Source organism: Hoplias malabaricus, chromosome 12, assembly GCF_029633855.1.
Source record: "Hoplias malabaricus isolate fHopMal1 chromosome 12, fHopMal1.hap1, whole genome shotgun sequence".
Classification (NCBI taxonomy): domain Eukaryota; kingdom Metazoa; phylum Chordata; class Actinopteri; order Characiformes; family Erythrinidae; genus Hoplias; species Hoplias malabaricus.
The window spans coordinates 14571748-14592675 of record NC_089811.1 but is presented as its reverse complement, the minus strand read 5'-3'; the positions used below and the strand labels follow the sequence as shown (position 1 = coordinate 14592675).

At 37.8% G+C, this 20928-nt stretch overlaps 3 protein-coding genes across 7 annotated transcripts in view; 2 read left to right on the top strand and 1 right to left on the bottom strand.

Moving 5' to 3' along the window:
• Nucleotides 1-807: 807 nt before the first annotated feature.
• tyw5 (tRNA-yW synthesizing protein 5) lies at nt 808-6199 on the bottom strand. Of its 3 annotated transcripts, none has more exons than XM_066686989.1 (8): nt 6088-6199; nt 5185-5339; nt 4316-4385; nt 4025-4069; nt 3809-3946; nt 3056-3143; nt 2402-2518; nt 808-1296 (listed from the first exon to the last, which is right to left on the bottom strand). In XM_066686989.1, the coding sequence occupies exons 2-8, from the start codon at nt 5262-5264 to the stop codon at nt 1022-1024; spliced, it is 813 nt and encodes a 270-aa protein (XP_066543086.1). In that variant the 5' UTR covers nt 5265-5339; nt 6088-6199; the 3' UTR covers nt 808-1021. The 3 variants fall into 3 exon arrangements, with proteins under 3 accessions (XP_066543086.1, XP_066543085.1, XP_066543084.1); XM_066686988.1 differs by lacking the exon at nt 6088-6199 and adding an exon at nt 6010-6039; XM_066686987.1 differs by lacking the exon at nt 6088-6199 and adding an exon at nt 5442-5786.
• maip1 (matrix AAA peptidase interacting protein 1) lies at nt 6190-12561 on the top strand. 3 transcript variants are annotated; one of them, XM_066686992.1, is made up of 6 exons: nt 6190-6329; nt 7018-7202; nt 8576-8647; nt 8729-8855; nt 10575-10728; nt 11622-12561. In XM_066686992.1, the coding sequence occupies exons 1-6, from the start codon at nt 6320-6322 to the stop codon at nt 11698-11700; spliced, it is 627 nt and encodes a 208-aa protein (XP_066543089.1). In that variant the 5' UTR covers nt 6190-6319; the 3' UTR covers nt 11701-12561. The 3 variants fall into 3 exon arrangements, with proteins under 3 accessions (XP_066543089.1, XP_066543087.1, XP_066543088.1); XM_066686991.1 differs by lacking the exon at nt 6190-6329 and adding an exon at nt 6896-6941; XM_066686990.1 differs by lacking the exon at nt 6190-6329 and having other exon boundaries at nt 6708-7202.
• Nucleotides 12562-15148: 2587 nt separating this feature from the next.
• The window catches only part of pgap1 (post-GPI attachment to proteins inositol deacylase 1), a 34117-nt gene continuing 28337 nt past the window's right edge, over nt 15149-20928 (top strand). Inside the window, exons 1-4 of the mRNA XM_066686955.1 lie at nt 15149-15391; nt 16673-16826; nt 17552-17727; nt 18376-18547. Of these exons, the coding sequence (XP_066543052.1) occupies nt 15260-15391; nt 16673-16826; nt 17552-17727; nt 18376-18547 (634 nt within the window). The 5' untranslated portion in view covers nt 15149-15259. The remainder of the gene's footprint in view (nt 15392-16672; nt 16827-17551; nt 17728-18375; nt 18548-20928) is intronic.

The following is a 20928-nucleotide window of genomic DNA, read 5'->3' as shown; positions in this document are numbered from 1 at the left end:
TAGACTGGACAAGGAACAGAATGAACTGGCTATAGACTGAACTGGTGAAAAACTGATGAATAAGCTGTGCCTGTGCTTTTCTGCATGCATGTGAAGAAACCTCAGAAGGTGAACCTCCAGTCTCCAAACTTCAGATCATCCTGTGTTAGACTGCGATCACTCAGCTGTACACACATCAGCTGTCCTACATGATCCTATCTATGTATGTGTAAATAAACTCCAGTCAATGGTGAACTCCAGTCTCCTGACCCTTCTTGCAGAATTTCTGACACTAGCAAGAGTCTTCAGAGATTACAATGTATTCAGAAGAGCTCTGCTAGGGTCCTGATGAGAATGTGAAAATATGAGCACATTAGCTCCATTTTCCCTTCTCTTCACTGGCTCCCTGTCTCTGCCTGCATCCAATAGAAGATTTCCCTTCTTCCTCACCGTGCATCTATGCCAATGCCTCTTTCTACCATAAAGAACAGCTCACCACACTAACCTCATCAAGATCTTTCCATTCTACAATCTTAAATCACCTTCTACCCAACAGACCTAAGCTCAGCTCCATGGGTGACCAGGCCTTCTGTTCTGCTGCCCCTCGTCTATGCAATGCATATCCTGACCATCTGAGAACACCACATAGGAGTGAGAATTTAAAAAAAAGGACTCAAAACATTTGTTTAGAAGTATGTATGACTCTTAATTAACCTCTGATATTTTCAAATTTTCTTTTATTTTTTTTCCTCATAAAAATTTACCTATGTTACAAATAAAATGTATTATTATTATCATTATTATTATTATTATTATTATTATTATTATAGACATTATCTTATACTATGTCTTGTGTTGTTATGGCTTTTAAGAGTGTTTTATTTTTGTCCTTTACTAAGTACTGGGATTTTTTTTTTTTGTCTGATGGTATGATACAGATGGAACAAGCAGAGATTTGGGAGAATAATGCAGGAGAGCTCTTTTAATCTCAAATAGTCTGCATTTCCATTTGTGCTTCTGTAACATTAGACCAAGTTAATGGTCACTTTCCCTGCACTCTTTCTGTCAGTTGGGAAGTATATGCCTTGCTTTGGATGCGCAGCACCATGCGGCGGGCATAAAAGTCCTGATAATCATCTGGCAGCTCCTCCAACACGCCCAGTGCTCTCTCCACAGCCTGCAGAGCCCGAGATGCTGCCAGGGGGTCCTTATTCCCATAGGGATCTTTCTTATCATAGCTTTCCAATGGCAGGTGGCGCCAGAATACATTTACACCAACTCCAAATTCAAGAGCCAAAGTGTTATGGAACCACAGAGCTGGAAAACATTACATATACATAAACAACTATACACCACTCCACATGAGAGTTTCCCAATCATGTTCAATTGTCAACATATTTTTAGGCACAGATTAACAAATACACAGAAATCATTTTCATTCTTCCAATTTCACAGAGGGCTACCATATGCAAATTATATAGTCAATAATGCATAATTAATCTATATATTTATTACAAAAATAGGTTTCAGGGTAACACATATGGAAGTACAGCTAAACAATTTGGGCAATATATTTTGGATAAAAAACTAATTGATTTTCTATACAATAAAGCTACTGGCCTTTCTTGTAATTCAAAATGTCCAGCTTCCACTGAAACCTCAATGACAGAATTTCTGTGCTAATTTAAATTTCAGTAGCTATGGGATAAATAAGAAAATTCCCCCAATTAAAACATGATAAAATCGAATAATAGAAGCTACATGTAAAAACTGAGTCATTTAAAATCCATCCATCCATCCATTATCTGTAACCGCTTATCCAATTTTAGGGTCGCGGGGGGTCCAGAGCCTACCTGGAATCATTGGGCGCAAGGCGGGAATACACCCTGGAGGGGACGCCAGTCCTTCACAGGGCAACACAGACACACACACATTCACTCACACACTCACACCTACGGACACTTTCGAGTCGCCAATCCACCTGCAACGTGTGTTTTTGGACTGTGGGAGGAAATCGGAGCACCCGGAGGAAACCCACGCGGACACGGGGAGAACACACCAACTCCTCACAGACAGTCACCCGGAGCGGGAATCGAACCCACAACCTCCAGGCCCCTGGAGCTGTGTGACTGCGACACTACCTGCTGCGCCACCGTGCCGCCCATCATTTAAAATGTGATTTTCATATGAAATACATTAATAATTCAGTCCTACATGGACTTTATATTTATATTGGTGGATATTGTGCTGCGTGCATTAGGCACAGTGTCACAGCCTCAGCTCCACTGTAATATGTAAAAGCAAAGAATGTTTTGGCTGATGGAATAATTCTGGAACAAGTGGAACACTGTGTAGATCTTATTTCTTGAAAAAAATGTCAATTTTAATTTGGCAGAAAGAACACAGGACACTGGTCACTAACCTGGGATGAAGAGCAAGTCTCCTGGTTCTAGAATGCATTCATAGCGAAGTGCTTTCACGAATTCTGGGAACTGCTCCAAATCTGGAAAATCAATGTCTAACACCTCTGACTTATCACCTGGATTAAAAATAGAAGCAATCACATTTATTTTGTTTTAATTTATTAATTAATTTACAGTTTTAATGTACAGATCCCTTAATATTTTGGGCACATTTGAAATAACATAACAAATAAAATTACATAAGGGTTTTCTTGAAGAAATAAAGCATATTTCTCTTTACTCCAAATGTAGTAGATAATTTGCTTTTAGGTTTAGTTTTATGTTCACAATTATTTTGAACATATGTAATTAAACTGTTTAATAATGTAACATTCTTCATCATAATAGTGTCACTATGTGCACTGTTACACTACTGTAGATAATACAGACAAAACAGATAAAAACATACAAGTAAACGACTAACTGTATATGATGTTTGAAAATATATCGTCAGCTGATGTTTCATGATCCTGACAGTTCTATATGTATTTCCATTTATCCAAAACAGAGATTAGACACTTTTATAAAAATTAATGTAATTATATCTGCAAGTTTCAAAATTAACTTTGTCATTTCTGTTTAGAGATTAACTAGAAACAAAACCTAACCCTTACCTGCCAGGTACAAATGCAGAGCATCTTGGGGGCTATAGAGAACAACACGCTTTCTCCCTGTCACCTGAGCCAGAAGGTTGTCCATTACCTGAGTGATAAAATGAAATAGACTGAAAAAGAGTTTGGAATATATATATGTACTTTGCTCTTACAGTGCTTGCGGCAATAGGATAATTTAGGTAAAAAATAAAAAACAAAAAAAAATAAATAAATAAATAACTGAAAACCCAAAACATGGCTACATTTGCAACGTAGAAACCACAAATTTAGCATGTTTGCCTTCCAGCACTGGGATTTTGGGTTCCAATCCCACTTTTCATGTTCTCCCTTTGTCTGCGTAGGTATCCTCCAGGTGCTCTGGTTTCCTCCCATGGTCCAAAAACACGTTGGTAGGTGGATTGGCGACTCAAAATTGTCCATAGGTATAAGTGTGTGAGTGAATGTGTGAGTGCGTGTTGAAGGACTGTTATCCCCTCCAGGGTGTGTTCCCACCTAGGCGCCGGACACACTGTGCCCCTGAACTGGATAAGCAGTTACAGACAATGAATAAATGAATAAATCATACTGTTAGCAAAAAAAAAAAAACACAACACAGAGTAATGAGGGAGTGCTGTACTACTAAACTCAGAAACATTGCAGAAATATACAGTGCAGCCATACAGCATCCAATAAGGAGCTAGTAAGCTACAATTATCAAATTCACTAGCTCAGTAATCTAAAATGTTGAGTGAGTGCTAATGAGGTTGTACTCACATCATAATGTGTCCAAAGCTGAAGTCCAGGTGAACTGATGCGGAAAACACTAGAGAAAAACTGTTCAGGCTCAAAGAATGGAGGAATTTGGAAATCCGCAGACAGTTCTGGAAATTGTTTACTCAAATCAGCCGGCTCCTAAGATCCACAGGTGATCAATTAAAAATCATGAAAATTATTGACAGATCTTGTTCATAATACCAAAGTCAACATTACCTTGCGAGCATCTTCTCCAAGTGACCGCAAGTAGTAACTTTCATCCTGTTGAGAACAGTGCACCAGAACCATTCATGACAAAGATGTTAAAATCTTTCATGACATGCTTTAGGGATTTGATTGTAGCTCCTTCCTGAGTGTGGACAACGATTGTCTCTATGTATCTATGGCCTGTGATATGACCTTACAGACATTCCAAGACTCACATGAAATGATAAATCACACAGACATTGCACACAGCATAGTCTTGTCTGCATTTACTGTAATCAGTGAGAAACCAAAGTGACCAACCTTGGTGATGAAAAACTCTGTGTGTTCTGTGGATGCAGCTCTCTGAACAAACTCATTAAAGGTTAAAGTCCTAAAACACATATAGATAGAGTTTCCAGATTTAATTAACACATGTGAATAATGGGGATTTTAAATGGTAAATCACAGTTAATCAACACTGGTTCTACAGTTACACTGTAATTGATCATATCAATACAAATACCAAAATAAGAATACTCATATTAAAGGTTTATTAACTCTATTTATAACCCATTTGCCACTCCCAAGCAGATAGAGCTATTGGTAAAGATGATTGGTTCTTTAGGTTTACGATTAAACAAATCCTGGCTTTCTGAATCTATCTAAGGGTGTAAATCGGACACACATTTTCAAAACAAAAATACTCAGCCAGCTGCTTATTTTGTTCATGATATGTCTGAGTTTAAAAGCTTGATTTTCATTGCCTGAAAATTTCAAATGATTTGAAGAATTTTCAATTAAAAACATTTTTTGGTTTTATTTATGAATAAAACAACAATAAAAAAAAAAATAAATAAAAAGGAGAAGATAAAATAATAGTATTGGAGCTCACTATTGTTTCAAGAAGTATTAATTATTAATGGTTTAATGCAATATTATTAATAAACGTACTATTATATATAGGCAGGGACAAATTGCATATTCATATATTCACACATACCGAATGAAGGCAAAGACGTAGCCCCTTTTAAGGCAAATGTTTTTCCCCATTTTCTTGTAACTAACTTCTAAATATATAATGGAATCAAAGGAGGTGAGAAGGGACTAAATGGTGACCAGAGGGGGACATTAATAGTATACATTCAAACGAGATAATTGTTATTCATTATTCACTTCTGTGCTTAAATTACCTGTAGATAAAATTTTTATGTAAGAAGTCCATCTGAGGCACAGTAGACACATGAATTTTGACTTCTTTATCGCCTCCCATTTTTGCCAGGTATTCCACAGTCCATTTCTCCACACATGGTCCTAAAGGAACTCCTTTAAGAACTGTAGGCTTTCTCTGGAAAACGCACAAAGAGAATATAAATCACCATCACTGACTCCTTATTCCAGACACAAAAAAAAGACTTTATATTGACTTTACTAAACATTAGGTTTATACCAGTGGATAGATCTCTTTTGCGAAAAGCTCTTTGTCCACAGCAGAGAAGACAGGCACGTCGATTTTTTTCTGCTTTTCCATAGACATCTACTTATTAAAATTTAAACCTCTGTGAACTTCTCCTGACTTTACATTCCTTGCCTCACTCGTAAATTTTGGTGTTTCCTCCCCGAAGCATATCCTGTATAGTTTTTTTAAAACGTCCTAATTCTCGTTTTAGTTTATAACCTAAATGCAGTTGTGGTACACAAGCTATATCGTTATAAATTAAAACATTCAGAAATCAGCACACACACACACACACACATATATATATATACACCACTAAAAACATTTATAGTCGGACTTCTTTTACTGAAGGACGGCTTTTGGGATGCGCTTCACTCGGCGGTAACAGCTCCATTCGCACTAGAGCAAGTGCCCTTTTTTCGTTCTGATTCAAACAGACTCCCCTCAGGCTAACATACAATGGAAGTCTTTGAAAAGTTTCTCAAAACTCTTTAAAAACGCTGTCTGACAATGTCTGACACACCCTCACATCTAAAGACAGTCATTGGGCAAGACTAACATTTTTAATTAACATGCTACTTTATAGGGCGGCACGGTGCCGCGGCAGGTAGTGTTGCAGTCACACAGCTCTAGGGACCTGGAGGTTGTGGGTTTGATTCCCGCTCTGGGTGACTGTCTGTGAGGAGTTGGTGTGTTCTCCCCGTGTCCGCGTGGGTTTCCTCTGGGTGCTCCGGTTTCCTCCCACAGTCCAAAAACACACGTTGGTAGGTGGATTGGCGACTCAAAAGTGTCCGTAGGTGTGAGTGAAAGTGTGACTGTGTGTGTTTCCCTGTGAAGGACTGGCGCCCCAACCAGGGTGTATTCCCTTGATGATTCCAGGTAGGCTCTGGACCCACCGCGACCCTGAATTGGATAAGCGGTTACAGATAATGAATGAATGAATGCTACTTTATAGTTAGTTCTGCTAATGTAACTTCAAAGATTTTGATCATTTACAGTGCTTAAACATACTTCATTAGCATAACAGATTACAGAGTAGCAAGTTAAAGGAACACATGTAAGATTTATTTATTTATTTATTTATTTATTTTTGCTCCTGGGGCAACCCTACTGTAAATAAAATTTACAGCACTGTACTAAAATGAATGGGGAAGGGGAAGGAGGCGGTGGTTTCCTATCCTCCTGCAAAAGTTACATAGTGCAGTTTCTGCAGTGCTGAGCCCGGATTAAGCTATGACAAATACTATATTCTCCCTATTACAGCTCAATGGAACATTCTTAAGCTGTAATTTCAAGGTAAAAAAATGTTCTCTGCATTTAGAAGTTTTGAGCGCGAATGTTTGTAGTAGTAGTAGTAGATTGTAGGCTTTAGGGCGTAGGGCGTAGGGTATAGCACTAGGCGGCCTCATTTTGAAATAGAGCACCGACGTCAGCGAGGCAGGAAAGATGGCGTTCCCCTTAATTAGATGGAGCTGCAGGAGGCCTCTAACGGTTATAAACTCTTATATTAAGTTTAATAAACTTGTACAAAATCAGCCACTGAATAAACGTCTGTCTCCTTTATCAGCGGTTATTTGTGGAGGGCGATTTTACAGCTCTGATGGAGAAGGGGGCAGACAGTATCAGAAGGTTGTTGTGGTGGGAATCCCCAACCCTTTCGTGTGGTTCCGCACTCGAATTTATTACTTTCTCATCAGGACTTATTTCGACAAAGAATTCAACATTGAGGAGTTCACCCAGGGGGCGAGACAGGTGAGAATAATTCGTTTTACCTTTTTACGGGAGCTGAAAAGCAGAGCTTTTGTGATGAAATCTAGAGAACGTTGTGTCTGTGCAGAATTTAATCATTTATCTCAAATGAATGACTTTTCTGGGGATCATTCTGCAGTTATGTTCAGCCTTAGTGATTATTGCAGCATTGTGCCAAAGCATTTATAAAGGACACTACACAGAATATTTACCTTGCAATTACAGCTTCAAAATCATTGTGATGCTTCTTTGACCTATATTAGGGAGAATAGGGCCTCTGGGGCTCAGCTCTGCAGAAACAGTACTATGTAACTTTTAGAGGAGTGTAGGAAACAAGAAAGTTGAATCAGGGTTCTTTTGTTTATACCTTTGCACAATACATTAAGGGGAATCTTGATACATGTAGATATGTACAATACATAAAAGTTAGGACATTTTTTAACTTTCAACTACTTTAAGATGCGACATTCAGTGTTTCAGTCGTCTAGAATTTTACATACATTTTAAATTCTCTGTAGTAAAGACATGCCAGTTAAGACATGAAGTGGGAGTTTTTGTGATTATTCAGTGTATTTTTTAAAATTAAAACAGAGCTAATGTTGGTCCAGAGCTTAGTCAGAATTAATGGACCCAAGGCAGAAATCCCTGGACAGGGCAGCAGTCCCTTGCATCGAACGCATTCTGTTACTCATACACTCGCACCTGTGGAGTTTTCACTTAGTGACTTCACCTACCAACATTTATATATGGCCTGTGGGAAGAAATTGGATTTCTCAGAAGAAGCCCACACAGACACTGAGAGAACACTCCAAACTCCTCACCGACCATGTCCCAAAGGCGAGGATTGAACCCAGGATCCCAGAGCATTGGAGCTATTTGCCATCAACAATGCTCATAGCCCTACTGGTTATTGTGGACATAGCTATTAATTTCTGTACACTGTGCTTGTACAGTGAAATTTCCATAAAAAAAAGCATGAAGTGGAACAAGAGCTGTACAAATTTATGTGAGCCTTAAAGACATACTGCCAAGCGTAGGCTAGAGAGATATTTACCTCAAGAATGATTGAGTACAATCCAGTATCTTTAGGATGTGTTTATGCGTGTTTAAAGCATACACAGAAGTGTAGAAGTTTGTAATGCAGCAATGGAGGGCAAACTCTCTGTTTATCCCATTGAAGAGGAGGTGTTTAGGACATATTGTGTATCTATTTATATAATTTATCTAGACTTCCTTAAGTTTGGTTTGTTTGAATATACTAGAAACCATCATAAATTACAATAACAATAAGGTTAAATAAACAGAGAATAAATTAGATTTCTTTATGTCTAAATTGCCAGGCTAATTTTTTGTAATAAAATGTATTTTTATTACAGGCTTTCTCACATGTATCTTGTCTGCTGTCTCAGTGTCAGTTTGATGCACTCGAAGGCCTAGTCGCTAAAGATGTAAGTATTGTTACAGGCAATAATATGTGAGTTTAGTGTTGTTTGTGTTAAGTTTATTAAGTGTATTTCTCCCTGTCATAGCTAATAGGGAAACTAAAGGATAAATGCGCTGATCTTCCACTGAGTCACAAGAGAGCTCTGTCAGCTGATCCAGATGAGATTATGTACACAACTCCAGGGGATGTGGGCATTTACTATGATGACAATGGTGAGAGAATTGATCATTGTCACACACATCAGTATGTTTTTCTCAGTAATGGCTAACTCTGTCCTTGAGTAATATTTTCGCCGAGATCAAAATTAGAGAACGCCTTGCATTTTCTAAATATTTGGGTAAAAAATACATTTCATTTCCATCCCACAATCCAAATACACCCGTTGACACTTGTATTGGGTAATTAAAATTGTCCACAGATGTGAGTGCATTAGTGACTGAGTGAATGAGTGATGCCCTGTGATGTACTAGTGATGTTCCATGCTTGCACCCAATTATCCGGTGTACGCTGTCGACATACTCTGAGATCTTGAACAGGATTAAGCTGTTACAGAATATGAATGAAATATGATTAATCTATGTCCTATTTAGTCATGTTCAAACTTTAAGGCTTACTGGGATAAGCTGTGATTTTGAAATTTTCTCTAATTTTGTTCCCTACTATGTATGCCAACTTATGTGTGTATATATATATGTTTGTATATGTATGCTAAATAAGACAGAAAAAATTCTTAATCTAAAGGAACAGTATTCTTAGTTATTTTGTGGATTTTCATTTAAATTTTATATTGAAATCTGCCAAAACAGATGATATTGTATATACAATAAATTAGAATATCATCAAAAAGTTAATTTCAGTAATTCAATTCAAAATGTGAAATATATATATTATATAGATTCATAAAAAACAGAGTGATCTATTTCAAGTGTTTATTTTTTTTTAATGTTGATGATTATGGCTTACAACCAACGAAGACCCAAAATTCATGATATTCTAATTTATTGAGATGCACCTGTACCAAGCATGTAAAAAGGGAGATACAAAATAGACACTGACTATATGTATTTCATATTAATTATAGCAAAATGCATAAAGGCAAAACAGTAGGGAGCATGAGTGTGAAAATCAATGAAAATGTGTTTGTTTCTTTCCATCTCTCTACAATAAATATACCACTGAAGCTGTGCCATACTTTATGCTTTTCATACTTAGGCATGTTTAGGTACAACATCTGATACATCCAGCATGAAGAACAATCATTAGATGAAATTTATCTCAAATGCTTGCTTGTGAAACTGTATGACATCTATGGATATGTATAAACATATATTCCATCCGTTATCTGTAACCGCTTATCCAATTTAGGGTCGCGGGGGGTCCAGAGCCTACCTGGAATCATCAGGCGCAAGGCGGGAATACACCCTGGAGGGGACGCCAGTCCTTCACAGGGCAACACAGACACACACACACTCACACCTACGGACACTTTCGAGTCGCCAATCCACCTGCAACGTGTGTTTTTGGACTGTGGGAGGAAACCGGAGCACCCGGAGGAAACCCACGTGGACACGGGGAGAACACACCAACTCCTCACAGACAGTCACCCGGAGCTGGAATCGAACCCACAACCTCCATGCCCCTGGAGCTGTGTGCCTGCGACACTACCTCCTGCGACACTGTGCCGCCCACAAACATATATTGCATAATCATAATCATTAGCTATGCATACTGTTGACCATTTATTCTTGACATAAATCTATTTAAGTGGTTAAATTAACAATATATATGTCAAACTTCTATATGTTTTTCCCCATCTAGTTGGGGGAAAAACAATTAATCCTAAATAAAATTCAGTTTATAAATGCTGCAATATAGATCCATTTAAACATTGCTTGCTTGGAGTGATAAAACATCTGTCTGCTTCACCTTAGGGAGGAAATTCGTCAGTATTTTAATGCGCTTCTGGTATTTGACCAGTGCTCATTTACCAGAGGATAGTATGGAAGGAGCTCGAGTTTTCCAGGTAGCCATTGGTGGAGATGGTGAAAAGCCTGAGAGCAAGAGATTGCTCACAGCTAATTATGAGTGAGTATGGAAATACTAGTAAATGTAAGTGCATTGTGGCATGTTAATATGATATTCATTATCTATAACCACTTATCCGGTTGAGTGCTTCCTTGGTGGGTTTTTGGGGGAGAAAACCAGAGCACCTGGAGGAAACCCATGTGAACACAGGGAGAACACACCAAACTCCTTACAGACAGTCAAACCCAAAACCCCAAGACCCTGGAGTTGTTTGACAGCAACACTACATTCTGCTCCATTGTGCTGCCCAAAAAACAATTGATTATAATAATCGTAATATTCCGTGAGCACAACCTGACATATAGCTCCTGGGGTTGTGGATTCGAGTCCCTCTCCGGGTAGTGAGGAGTTCGGTGTTTTCCGTCTTTGTTTGTGTGGCTTCCCTCTGGGTGCGGCAGCTTCCTCCCACGGTCCAAAAACACACTGTAAGCGACTCAGTGTAGATAGGTGTGACTGTAGCGACTCAAAGTGTCGATAGGTGTGAGTGTGTGGTGCCCTGTGACAGACTGGCGTGCCATCCAGGGTGTGTTTCTACCTCGCTTCTGAAAAGCAAGACTCTGAACTGAAGTAGCAGTTACAGTGACTGAATTAATGAGTATTCAGGAAGGTATTATTTTGAAATAATAATAAAAATAATTTTGGATCAAGTTATTTTGTTTTTAAATGTAAAAAATAGCTTATAGTCTAAAAATATATATATTTTAGTGATACGTTTATGTAAAACGTCTATTTAATATCATATTTTGTAATAGTCTGTAGTGTAAAAGTGGCATTCGTTCTGGAGGGAACTGTAATAACTATGGACATAAATAAATTATGACAAAATGAAAAATTTGGAGAAGAAACAGTGCCAGCGAAACTATCAGTGAGGAATGTCTCCTTTGTCTCCGCAGATTCCAAAGGGAGTTTACCCAAGGAGTGACCCCAGACTGGACCATCACCAGAATAGAGCACTCTAAACTGTTGGACTGAAAAGATGTGGATTCCGTTTATTTTATTGTTGTCCTGTTGTTAGCTAAAGTCATTTAGGAACGTAAAAACAAATTAATACTTATTAATTTGACCCAGTGACTTTGGATTTGTTGTTTCTTTATAACTGTTAAAGCAATTAAAACCTATTACACTATATGTCCAAAATACGGGAATACCTGCTCATTCAACATTTCTTCATATTAATGGATATATTTATCCTTTGCTGCAGTAAGAGCTTCTAGTTTTCAGGGGAGACTTTACAGTAGATGTCTTTAACATGTCTTTAAGGTTTTGTTGGTGTTCAGCCTCCAGAGCATTAGGAGGTCAGGTATACTTATGTTGGATGATTAGTCCTGGATCACAAACACCACATCAACTGCCGGACACTAGCATGTCCAACAATTCTTCTGGAATTAAGGCTATTAATAGGGAGCATTTTCAGCTTTACACTCTGTGTGGGAACTTTACTGTCAGCATTTGATTGAATTCAGCCACAACAGCATTGGTAATGTTAAAACAGAACTTCTGAATCCAAAAATCCACCCCAGTTCCAAGACATACTGGGTATGTTGTTCTGTCACTCCAGAGAACACAGTTCCACTGCTCTACAGCCCAGAGCTTTAGTCCCCTCTTAAGACTTATGGTGAATATAAGCTCATTTCATTATTAGATTTATAAATGGTCCTGTTCCTTTACACCTAAATCATCTTTGTGTTTTTATTGTTGCCTTTTTTCAGTTTTTATTTTAAACCTAAGTAGATTTGCATACAAAAAAAGGCCTGAAAACAGTGTTGTTCAACAAATTAAACTGTTATGGATTGCAGGTAATGGAAATTATAATATTAATCAGGTGCAAACTTGTGTGAGGTTTTTCTGAAATAAATGTATATATTTCTTATACGGTGACCCACAGTCAATAAGTATCCTGATTTATCTGAGAAGACTTAGATGATGGAATATTCCTACAAAAGCATTAGTGAGGTTAAGTACTGAGGTTTGACTAGTTTTAGTTAGTTTTGGATCACAAACACCACTCCAACACATCCCAAAGTTACTGGAATGTACTTCATGGTTCCACTGGTCCCGAACCAAATGCAGAAGGCTTTAGCCAACAACTTGGAACTGGGTATTGTGACATAGGCTCATGTAAATCTCACACTATTGACAAATTTGTCAAGGCAAGTTTATTTATAGGGCAACTTTTTACAATTGCTTTACAGAGTCAAATGAAACAGTAAAAAAAAAAATTTAAAAGCAAGAATAAAAATCATAAAAGTAATTTAAATAATGCAATATAAGAAAATACATAAAAAGAGTAAAAGAAAACATGATTAAAATTATTCTAACAATTAAAATTATGCAAAAAAAGTGCTGTTATAGAATAAAAAGTGAAGAGTATTTTAAAGTGAGCTATAAGCCTGCTCAAACAGGAATGTTTTGAGTCTTAATTAAAAAAAAATCTGGTTCCATTTAAAGGGGGCATAGTAGCTAATTGACTAGTTCCTAATGACCTGACAGCTCAGCTCAGCTCATATCTCTATATCAGATCCGATAAATATGCTGGTCCTATACCATTAAGTCATTTATAGACCAGTAATATCACCTTAAAGTCTATTATTCAATGTAAGGATTTGAGAATGGGAGTGATGTGATCTCTTCTTTTGCTCCTAGTGAGAACTCTGGCAGCTGCATTTTGACTCAGCTGAAGCTGTTTAATGGTCTTTTTTGGAAGTCCAGTTAAGAGAGCATTACTGTAGTGAGTCCTGATAGAAATAAAAGCATGGATATGTTTCTCCAGCTCTGGTTTAATCAGAAAATCTCTAACCTTAATGATATTCTTAAGAGGGTATCATGCTGATCTAGTAACCGCGTTAACATGACACTAAAACTAAGATCTGAGTCAATTTATACACCAAGGTTGTTTGTCAGTTCTTTAGATTTGAGGGCTCACGAGTCCAGATATGCAGCCAATCTGTGTCTCTCATTGCTGTAACCAAATAGAATAATCTCTGTTTTATCTTCATTTAGCTGCAGAACGTTGTGTCCCGTCCAGTTAATGATGTGTTCAACACAGTGAATCAACTGGACCAGAGTCATTTGGGGACAGGGCCAAGTAAATCTGAGTATCATCTGCATAGATGTGATAAGACAGCTCATTGTCTTGTAGAATCTGGCCAAGGGGAATCATGTATAAATACAATAGAAGTGAACCAGGAATAGAACCCTGGGGGACATCACAGGTCACTGGCACATTCTCAGAAATATTATTTTCTATTTCTAAAAAGTAGTTCCTGCTTTCTAGGTGTGAAACAAACCACTTTAGGACTGTTCCTGAGAGTCCAACCCTGTTTTTGCGAATCTGTCTATAAAAATGATATGGTCAGCACTGAGATTAAGAAGTAATAGAAGTGATACCTTTCTAGTCTCTACATTTAACCGAATGTCATTAATGATCTTAATTAGAGCTGTCTCAGTGCTGTGATTAGCCCAGAACTCAGATTGGAATTTGTTTAGGCTGCTGTTTATGGACAAGACACTACTGATTTGCTTGAAAAAAAATCTCTGATTTGGCTAATGAATGGTAAATTTATTGGTCTGTAGTTTCTTTTCTGAGATTTAATATTTATCTTTTTTACAAGAGGCTTTAAAGCTGTAGGTTTTAGTGAGCTTTGAAAACCCCCTGACACCAGTGGGGTATTTAAAATCTGGAGTCTGGTGCTATAGTGTGAAACATTCTTTAAAATATTTGGTTGGTAATATGTCAATATTGCAAGTGGATGGTTTGAGATGACTTTGTCAATTAAAATTTAATGATTAACAGTACTGAACTCTACTTTTTAACTAAGGTGTATACTCGTCTGATGTTTTGAATTTTAGTGTTAAATAAGCATGCAAACTCATTACATCTCTCAGTTGATACCAATTCAGGGGCCATTGATGTGGGTGAGTTTTAGGTCTGAAGGCGAAAAAGGATTTTGCTGTTGTTAATGTTATTGTGGATGATGCTAGAGAAATAAGATTGCAGTGTTTTGCTTATTATCGTGTTGTATTCACGTAGCTTATTTTTGAAGATGTATTTGTGAATACGAAGGCAGTCCTTGCCGTTCATCCCTTTGCCACTTTCCTGAACCCCGAAAGACTTGCTCAAAAGTTCCAATAACTTTATCACCCTGTTTTTCTTGAAGCAGCCTGCTCTTTGAGTGTCTTGGGACAGTACAGTTCGAAGCAAATAGCTGCAGCTAAGGCTTATGATTATGGTGGTAAAATAAACGCTTGCTCCACTGATATAGTTAAACTGACTAATTAGACACCCACCCCCACAATAAAAAAAGCAGCTGTACCTACGACTTTAAATTATAACCTCCGTCATGATTGGCTGAGGCCCTTCCTAACTTCTTTTCTTATTGGTCGGACTCAAACACCCCGACCGCCAGTTGATTGGCTGGCGGCGCTGTCCGTCAGCGTTCATTGGCGTGGAGCTCTAGGGTGTGTATTTTAATGCGAGGCTGAAGATGGAGGAAATGTGGGGAAAACACTGAGTCGTCGTCGTCGTGGGGAGATGGACCTTGCTGTGTATGCGTTTCACACGTGCACGCTCGTGCTGCTACTGGCGGGGCTCCGTGAGCTGCTGTTCGGCTTCGAGGAGAACCGCTGCAGCATGAGCTTCATGTTCGAGCAGCCGGAGTACCGAGTGAGTAACCGGGCGGGAAAAGAATACTACGGGGGAACGAATCTCTCCAGAGCCGTGAAACCGGTTCATGTACAATCAGTTAAAACAAGACTCCTTATTTGAAGCTTTCGATTTAACTGGATTCGTCACTGCCCCTGTTGATCCAAACTATTCATTCCAGCTAAAACATGAGGAAGCGGAAATATTTGTAAAATTACAGATGTTTGTTTTTGTCTGTGTGTATTTGTGGCCTATAATAAGTATATATTTATATAACGTATGCACACCATTAATATGTGACACTGTGGGGACCAAAATCGGTTTAAAGACCGCACTGTTTATCTGCTGGTTCCCACAATTTTAGTCGATACATTAAGGGTAATAACAGGTTGTAAAATTGGTTTAGGGTTAATAATGGCAATCCTCCACAATATATAATATTCACTTGTTTGTATATAAATGGGATAAATTCACTTAGATAGGACTAGGTGTGTTGTCTTTGCAAATGAAATAAATGTGTATGTGATCTTTGTTACAAGATGTATCATGCTTGAAACCAGCAATTAACAATATGACTGAGTGCTCCTAATTTGAAAATTCAAAGCCCCAAACATGGTCTCATGTCTTACAAACATAAGAAACCAGTTCTGTCAATTTGGGGAGGGGAGGGAAGTCTGTTTCTGTTTCTATTCTTAATTGATGCACAGAGGGAGACTTTAAGTACAGGTTTGATCCAATATATTTTCACAAATTTATTGTAAATGATGATAAAACTCGTTCAGCATAATACCACCACATTGCCCCCACACTGGTAACCAGTTCTAGACCTGATATACAGATTCAGTCTGATCATTGAATATAAAGATTGGCTCAGTAGTGTTGCTGTCAACAGGTAGTACTGCAACATGTCGCTGTCACACCTCTCCAGGGTCCAGGGGTGGTGGGTTAGACTGGCTACTCAGTTTTGTGCGTTGGCATGAGTGAATATGTAAATGAGTGCGGATCTATGTTGGCCCCGTTTATGGTGTGTTCCTGCCTTGTGCCCAGTGATTCTGAGTAGGCACCGGACTCACCACAACCCTGAACTGGATTAGTGGTTAAAGATATTAGAATGAATGATTAGGTGCTCTTTTCCAAAACCCATCCAGGCTGAAAATATTACATAAATGAAAATGTCAAAACTTTTCAGTCAAGTAAACAGGAATGGGATTTTACCAGAATCAGTATTTATTTGTTATTATTAACTTTTTTTGTGTACAAACAGTTTTTATTTATAAACTGTGTTTGTGTGTCTTTGAGCAGCGTATCCAGCTTCCCCAACGTGTGGCACGCCAGTACCCAGCATATGGACTCTACCTGTATGGTGAGGGTCTTTATGCCCAGGAGACACGCGGGCTAAAGCTTACTGGAGCCCCTGTGCTTTTCTTACCTGGGAATGCAGGCAGCTATAAACAAGGTAAGACTTAAAAGCTGATCATATTGATAGTGGGTTATTGATCTTGAAAGAAATTTATGTCAAATTGGCAAGACAAGCTGAATATGAACAGGCATCAGTTGCTTTAAAATAAAGTGAGGTGTAGAGAGGCGCGAATTTGTATTTTATTTTATTTATTTTTTAAATATACACTTGATTAAGTAGGCAAACAGCTCCATGTAGCAGAACAAGTGTGTATACAACTAACTGCTTATGGTACTTCAATCATAAGCACATAACCACAGTCACTTTGAAACCTAAAGGTGTGTTTTTTGGATCTCTTGGTCTGGACCAAATCAGAAAGGGATGTATTGAGGCCTCAAGCCAAATGAAAATAGACTGGAAAAACAATAAAATAAGTAAAATTAAATATATTCAATATTAAACACTTGAAGGAAGGAAGCTTCCTACAAAAATACTGTATAAGAATTAGTTTGAATCCTGTACTGATAATGATTGATAAATGCTTTTAATTGGTTTTATATGGTCTACACAATACAAACCCCATTTGTACATAAGCCTGTATAATTCCTTATAAGCAGCTGTAATTGTTTGCTTAAAACTTTAAACTTGTATATTAATACCACTATATGAGAACATGTAAATTAGAATCTCATTTTAGTGTTTTCTTGCATCATAGTTTGCATCATAACGGATCTAGACTCAGATTAAACTGAGAGCTTTCCTTTGTATTTCTTGTCCTCCAGCTCGTTCTCTGGGTTCTGTGGCATTGAGGAAAGCTGAGAATTTTGAGAGTGGGATCCATATGAATGTCTTCACTATTGACTTCAATGAGGAGTTGGTGGCTCTGTATGGTGGAAGTTTACTCCGGCAGACCCACTTTCTTCATGAGAGCATCAGGGTCATCCTGCGCCTTTACAAGGTCAGCACACCACTGTATACACTCAGATACACTGTAATAATTTCAGCATTTTTCAGATTCTACTGTCCTGAATGAATCGCCAGTCATATTGACATGTTACTTTCACAATTATGTGAACCGGCTCAAAGTAAGGCACCAAGTTGGAATATTCACTGTACGAATATTGTCAACACTGTCAAATGTTTCATTCATGTTTTACATGTGTGTTTAAACTAGAAATGCTATCAATATTTAGCCTAGTTACAATGTACATCACTACTAGCTTGATGCCAAAAATAGAATTCAAATATTATAACAGAAGGAATGCATTTTGTAATGCAGTAGTGTGCAGTTAAAAACTGTGTACAAAATTAAGTTTTATATATTATCTAGTATTAATAAGGTTTAATGTACATGTGTAATTACATGAGTAAAAACGGAAGATGACACATGTTTGTACATATTCTATATTAGTGCAGTCCCCATGTAACAATGATTATATTTGGGTAAAATATTGTTGTTTTCGATTGTAAATTCTAACATATTAGTAACACTTTTATATGAAGTAGGACACAGCATACTCAAACTTGGCAAACTGCTTTATCCTCTAATAGACATTATGGATTTACACTGTTAAGTGAACACTGTTCCACTCTTGCATTTTGACAGAACCGCCCAGACCCTCCCAGTAGTGTGGTACTGGTGGGCCACTCTATGGGTGGCGTAGTGGCTCGAGCTCTGTTTACGCTGCCCCGCTTCAACCCTCATCTGGTCAGACTCATCATCACCCAGGCATCACCTCACATAGCTCCTGTCATCTCTCTTGATCCATATATACTGGGTAGGAAATCTCCCTTTTCTACAAGTTCAGTATATTAGCAAGACGCATTGTATGTCCAAATGTTTGCGGTCACCCCTTAGTTTGAGTGAATCCAACTCTATGTTGCACCCATTGTAGACAAGTGTGTTCAGTTTTGCACACAGCTTGAATAGTCTCGATAGACGAGCACAAATTGAAATGAAATGCTGTCAGCTAGCAGGGTGTAAAGCTTCCAGCATTGGGCTTCATTCTCAGTAGTACTGAAACACTTCTGTGATGAGTTGGAATGGCATTTGTTATTCGGAACTTACCTTTCAGTATCAGAACTTGACTTCACTGATGTTCTAGTGGCTGCATGCATTCAAATCTTCCCCCCCAAAAAAACTGATTCTGAAAAACAACTTTTATAAATTGGTCAGGTGAAGCTAATTGTCCTAAGAAAGGTTCTGTATCCTTTTATTAATTAATATGATACATGAAAACATATTGCTATGATTAATAGATTACATACCTTTTGATGCTTGGTCTGATAATGTACACTTAAATGTGAAAGATGCACTCAAACACAGTAGTGCACAAACCCTTCTGCACAAAACACACAAAAATTAATATAGAGCCATTCAGTGTCTGAATTTATTACTGAAACACAATGATAAACAGTTACAAACACTTGCTCAAACAAGTTCTCTCAGAGCCGCTTTATGCCGCTCTCCCTCATTCTCCAAAACAAACCCGGCGCTGCACTAATTTGCACCCATTTAGAAACCATTCATACAGAACCAGAAGTAAATCTTTTGATAAAAGTATAAATGAACTACTCCTTAGGGGTGTGCAATATAACGATATCAGATCGTGAATGATATGATTACTGGCCTGTGGTGATAGATATTTCAGTAGCTTTGGAACCTTTTGATATTGTTTCTAAACAAGATGTATTTTATCAAGTGTAACCCACATGACATATTATACCTCTTATATTGATAAATTTAATCATGCTGGCCCATGGTAATGAGGTTTTGAAAGTAAATTTCAATAGGTTTTAAACCTTTGGCAATATCACTGCAAAACAAGTTGTATTTGATCAAGTACAACACACGACATACTACACCTCCTAATATTGATCAATTTAACCATTACTAGCCTATGGTGATGGGTTTTCTATTAAAATGTCAATAGCTTTTAAGCAATCCAACCGCAGCACTAGAAAATAAGTTTATTTAAATAAGTACATCCTATACGACAAACTACAACTCTCAAATTTGTATTTTTGATTTTCCCTTAGTAGCAGTCATTTTTTGTTTAATAGTTTCAATAGCTTTTAGGTAATCCAACACAGCACTACAAAAGTAGTTCCATATAATCAAGCTTCCTCTCTACAGCAAACTACATCTCAAACGTGGGCTATTTTAACTTGCACTACATTGTTGTAGTCATTTTTTTGTCTAATTCTGTAGCATGTGAACAATCCATTATACAAATACAAAACAATTTTTATTTGTATAAGTGCCTCCTATAGAACAATCTACAACTTATAGATTTGTATTTTTAACTTTCACTTAACTGTGGTGGTCAGTTTTTGTCTGATAATTTCAATGGCTTTGAAACAAGTCATTATAAGACTACAAAATAAGTTGTCTTAAACCAAGTACATTCTGTACAACAAGCTACAACTCTCAAATTGGCGTTTTAAACTCTTTTCTAATTGTGGTGGTCAGAAATTGTGATTACTACGGTTATGATGCACAAGTAGTTTGACAGGGAATTATTAAACCTAGATATGTATGTATGCACATTTTTAAAATAGTAAATCGACAAGTACTGCTCCTTGATTTAGTATTCTTAAAATGTGAGTACATACAAAATTTATGTTCTTATTTTGATAATAGGCATCATGGTGGCGCAGCAGGTTTTGTCGCTGTCACACAGCTCCAGGGACCTGGAGGTTGGGGGTTTCGATCCCGCTCCGGGTGTCTGTGAGGAATTTGGTGTGTTTTCCCTGTGTCTAAATGGGTTTCCTCCATGTGCTTCGGTTTTCTCCCACAGTCCAAAAAACATGTTGGTAGGTGGACTGGTGACTCAGGTGTCCATAGGTGTGTGTGTGAGCGCATGTGAAGGACTGGCACCCCCTCCAGGGTGTTTTCCTGCCTTGCACCCAGGTAGGCTCCAGACCCACCGTGACCCTGAACTGGATAAGCGCTTACAGGCATGAATGAATTAATTATGCTGCGCCATCACATTTTCTTTGCTGCTTAATCCATTTCAGGGTGGTGGTACCACTACCACTGTAATCATAAATTCTTCCCTCTGGAAAAGTATTTCTCAAAATCACCACTACATGGTCAATAAACTTGACTATTCAAAGCTACCTATGAATACAATTTCTGACCACCACAATTAGGACA

What these genes read in the sequence shown, in the direction of transcription:
- tyw5 (XM_066686987.1), bottom strand. Translation starts at nt 5,528, where the DNA reads ATGTCTATGGAAAAGCAGAAAAAAATCGACGTGCCTGTCTTCTCTGCT. An exon ending in TCTGCATTTGTACCTGGCAG is followed by an intron (nt 2,519 to 3,055) that starts GTAAGGGTTAGG and finishes TTTTTAATCCAG; the next exon opens with GTGATAAGTCAGAGGTGTTA. An exon ending in AGACTTGCTCTTCATCCCAG is followed by an intron (nt 1,297 to 2,401) that starts GTTAGTGACCAG and finishes AATGTTTTCCAG; the next exon opens with CTCTGTGGTTCCATAACACT.
- maip1 (XM_066686990.1), top strand. Translation starts at nt 6,897, where the DNA reads ATGGCGTTCCCCTTAATTAGATGGAGCTGCAGGAGGCCTCTAACGGTT. An exon ending in TCACCCAGGGGGCGAGACAG is followed by an intron (nt 7,203 to 8,575) that starts GTGAGAATAATT and finishes TTTTTATTACAG; the next exon opens with GCTTTCTCACATGTATCTTG. An exon ending in CATTTACTATGATGACAATG is followed by an intron (nt 8,856 to 10,574) that starts GTGAGAGAATTG and finishes GCTTCACCTTAG; the next exon opens with GGAGGAAATTCGTCAGTATT.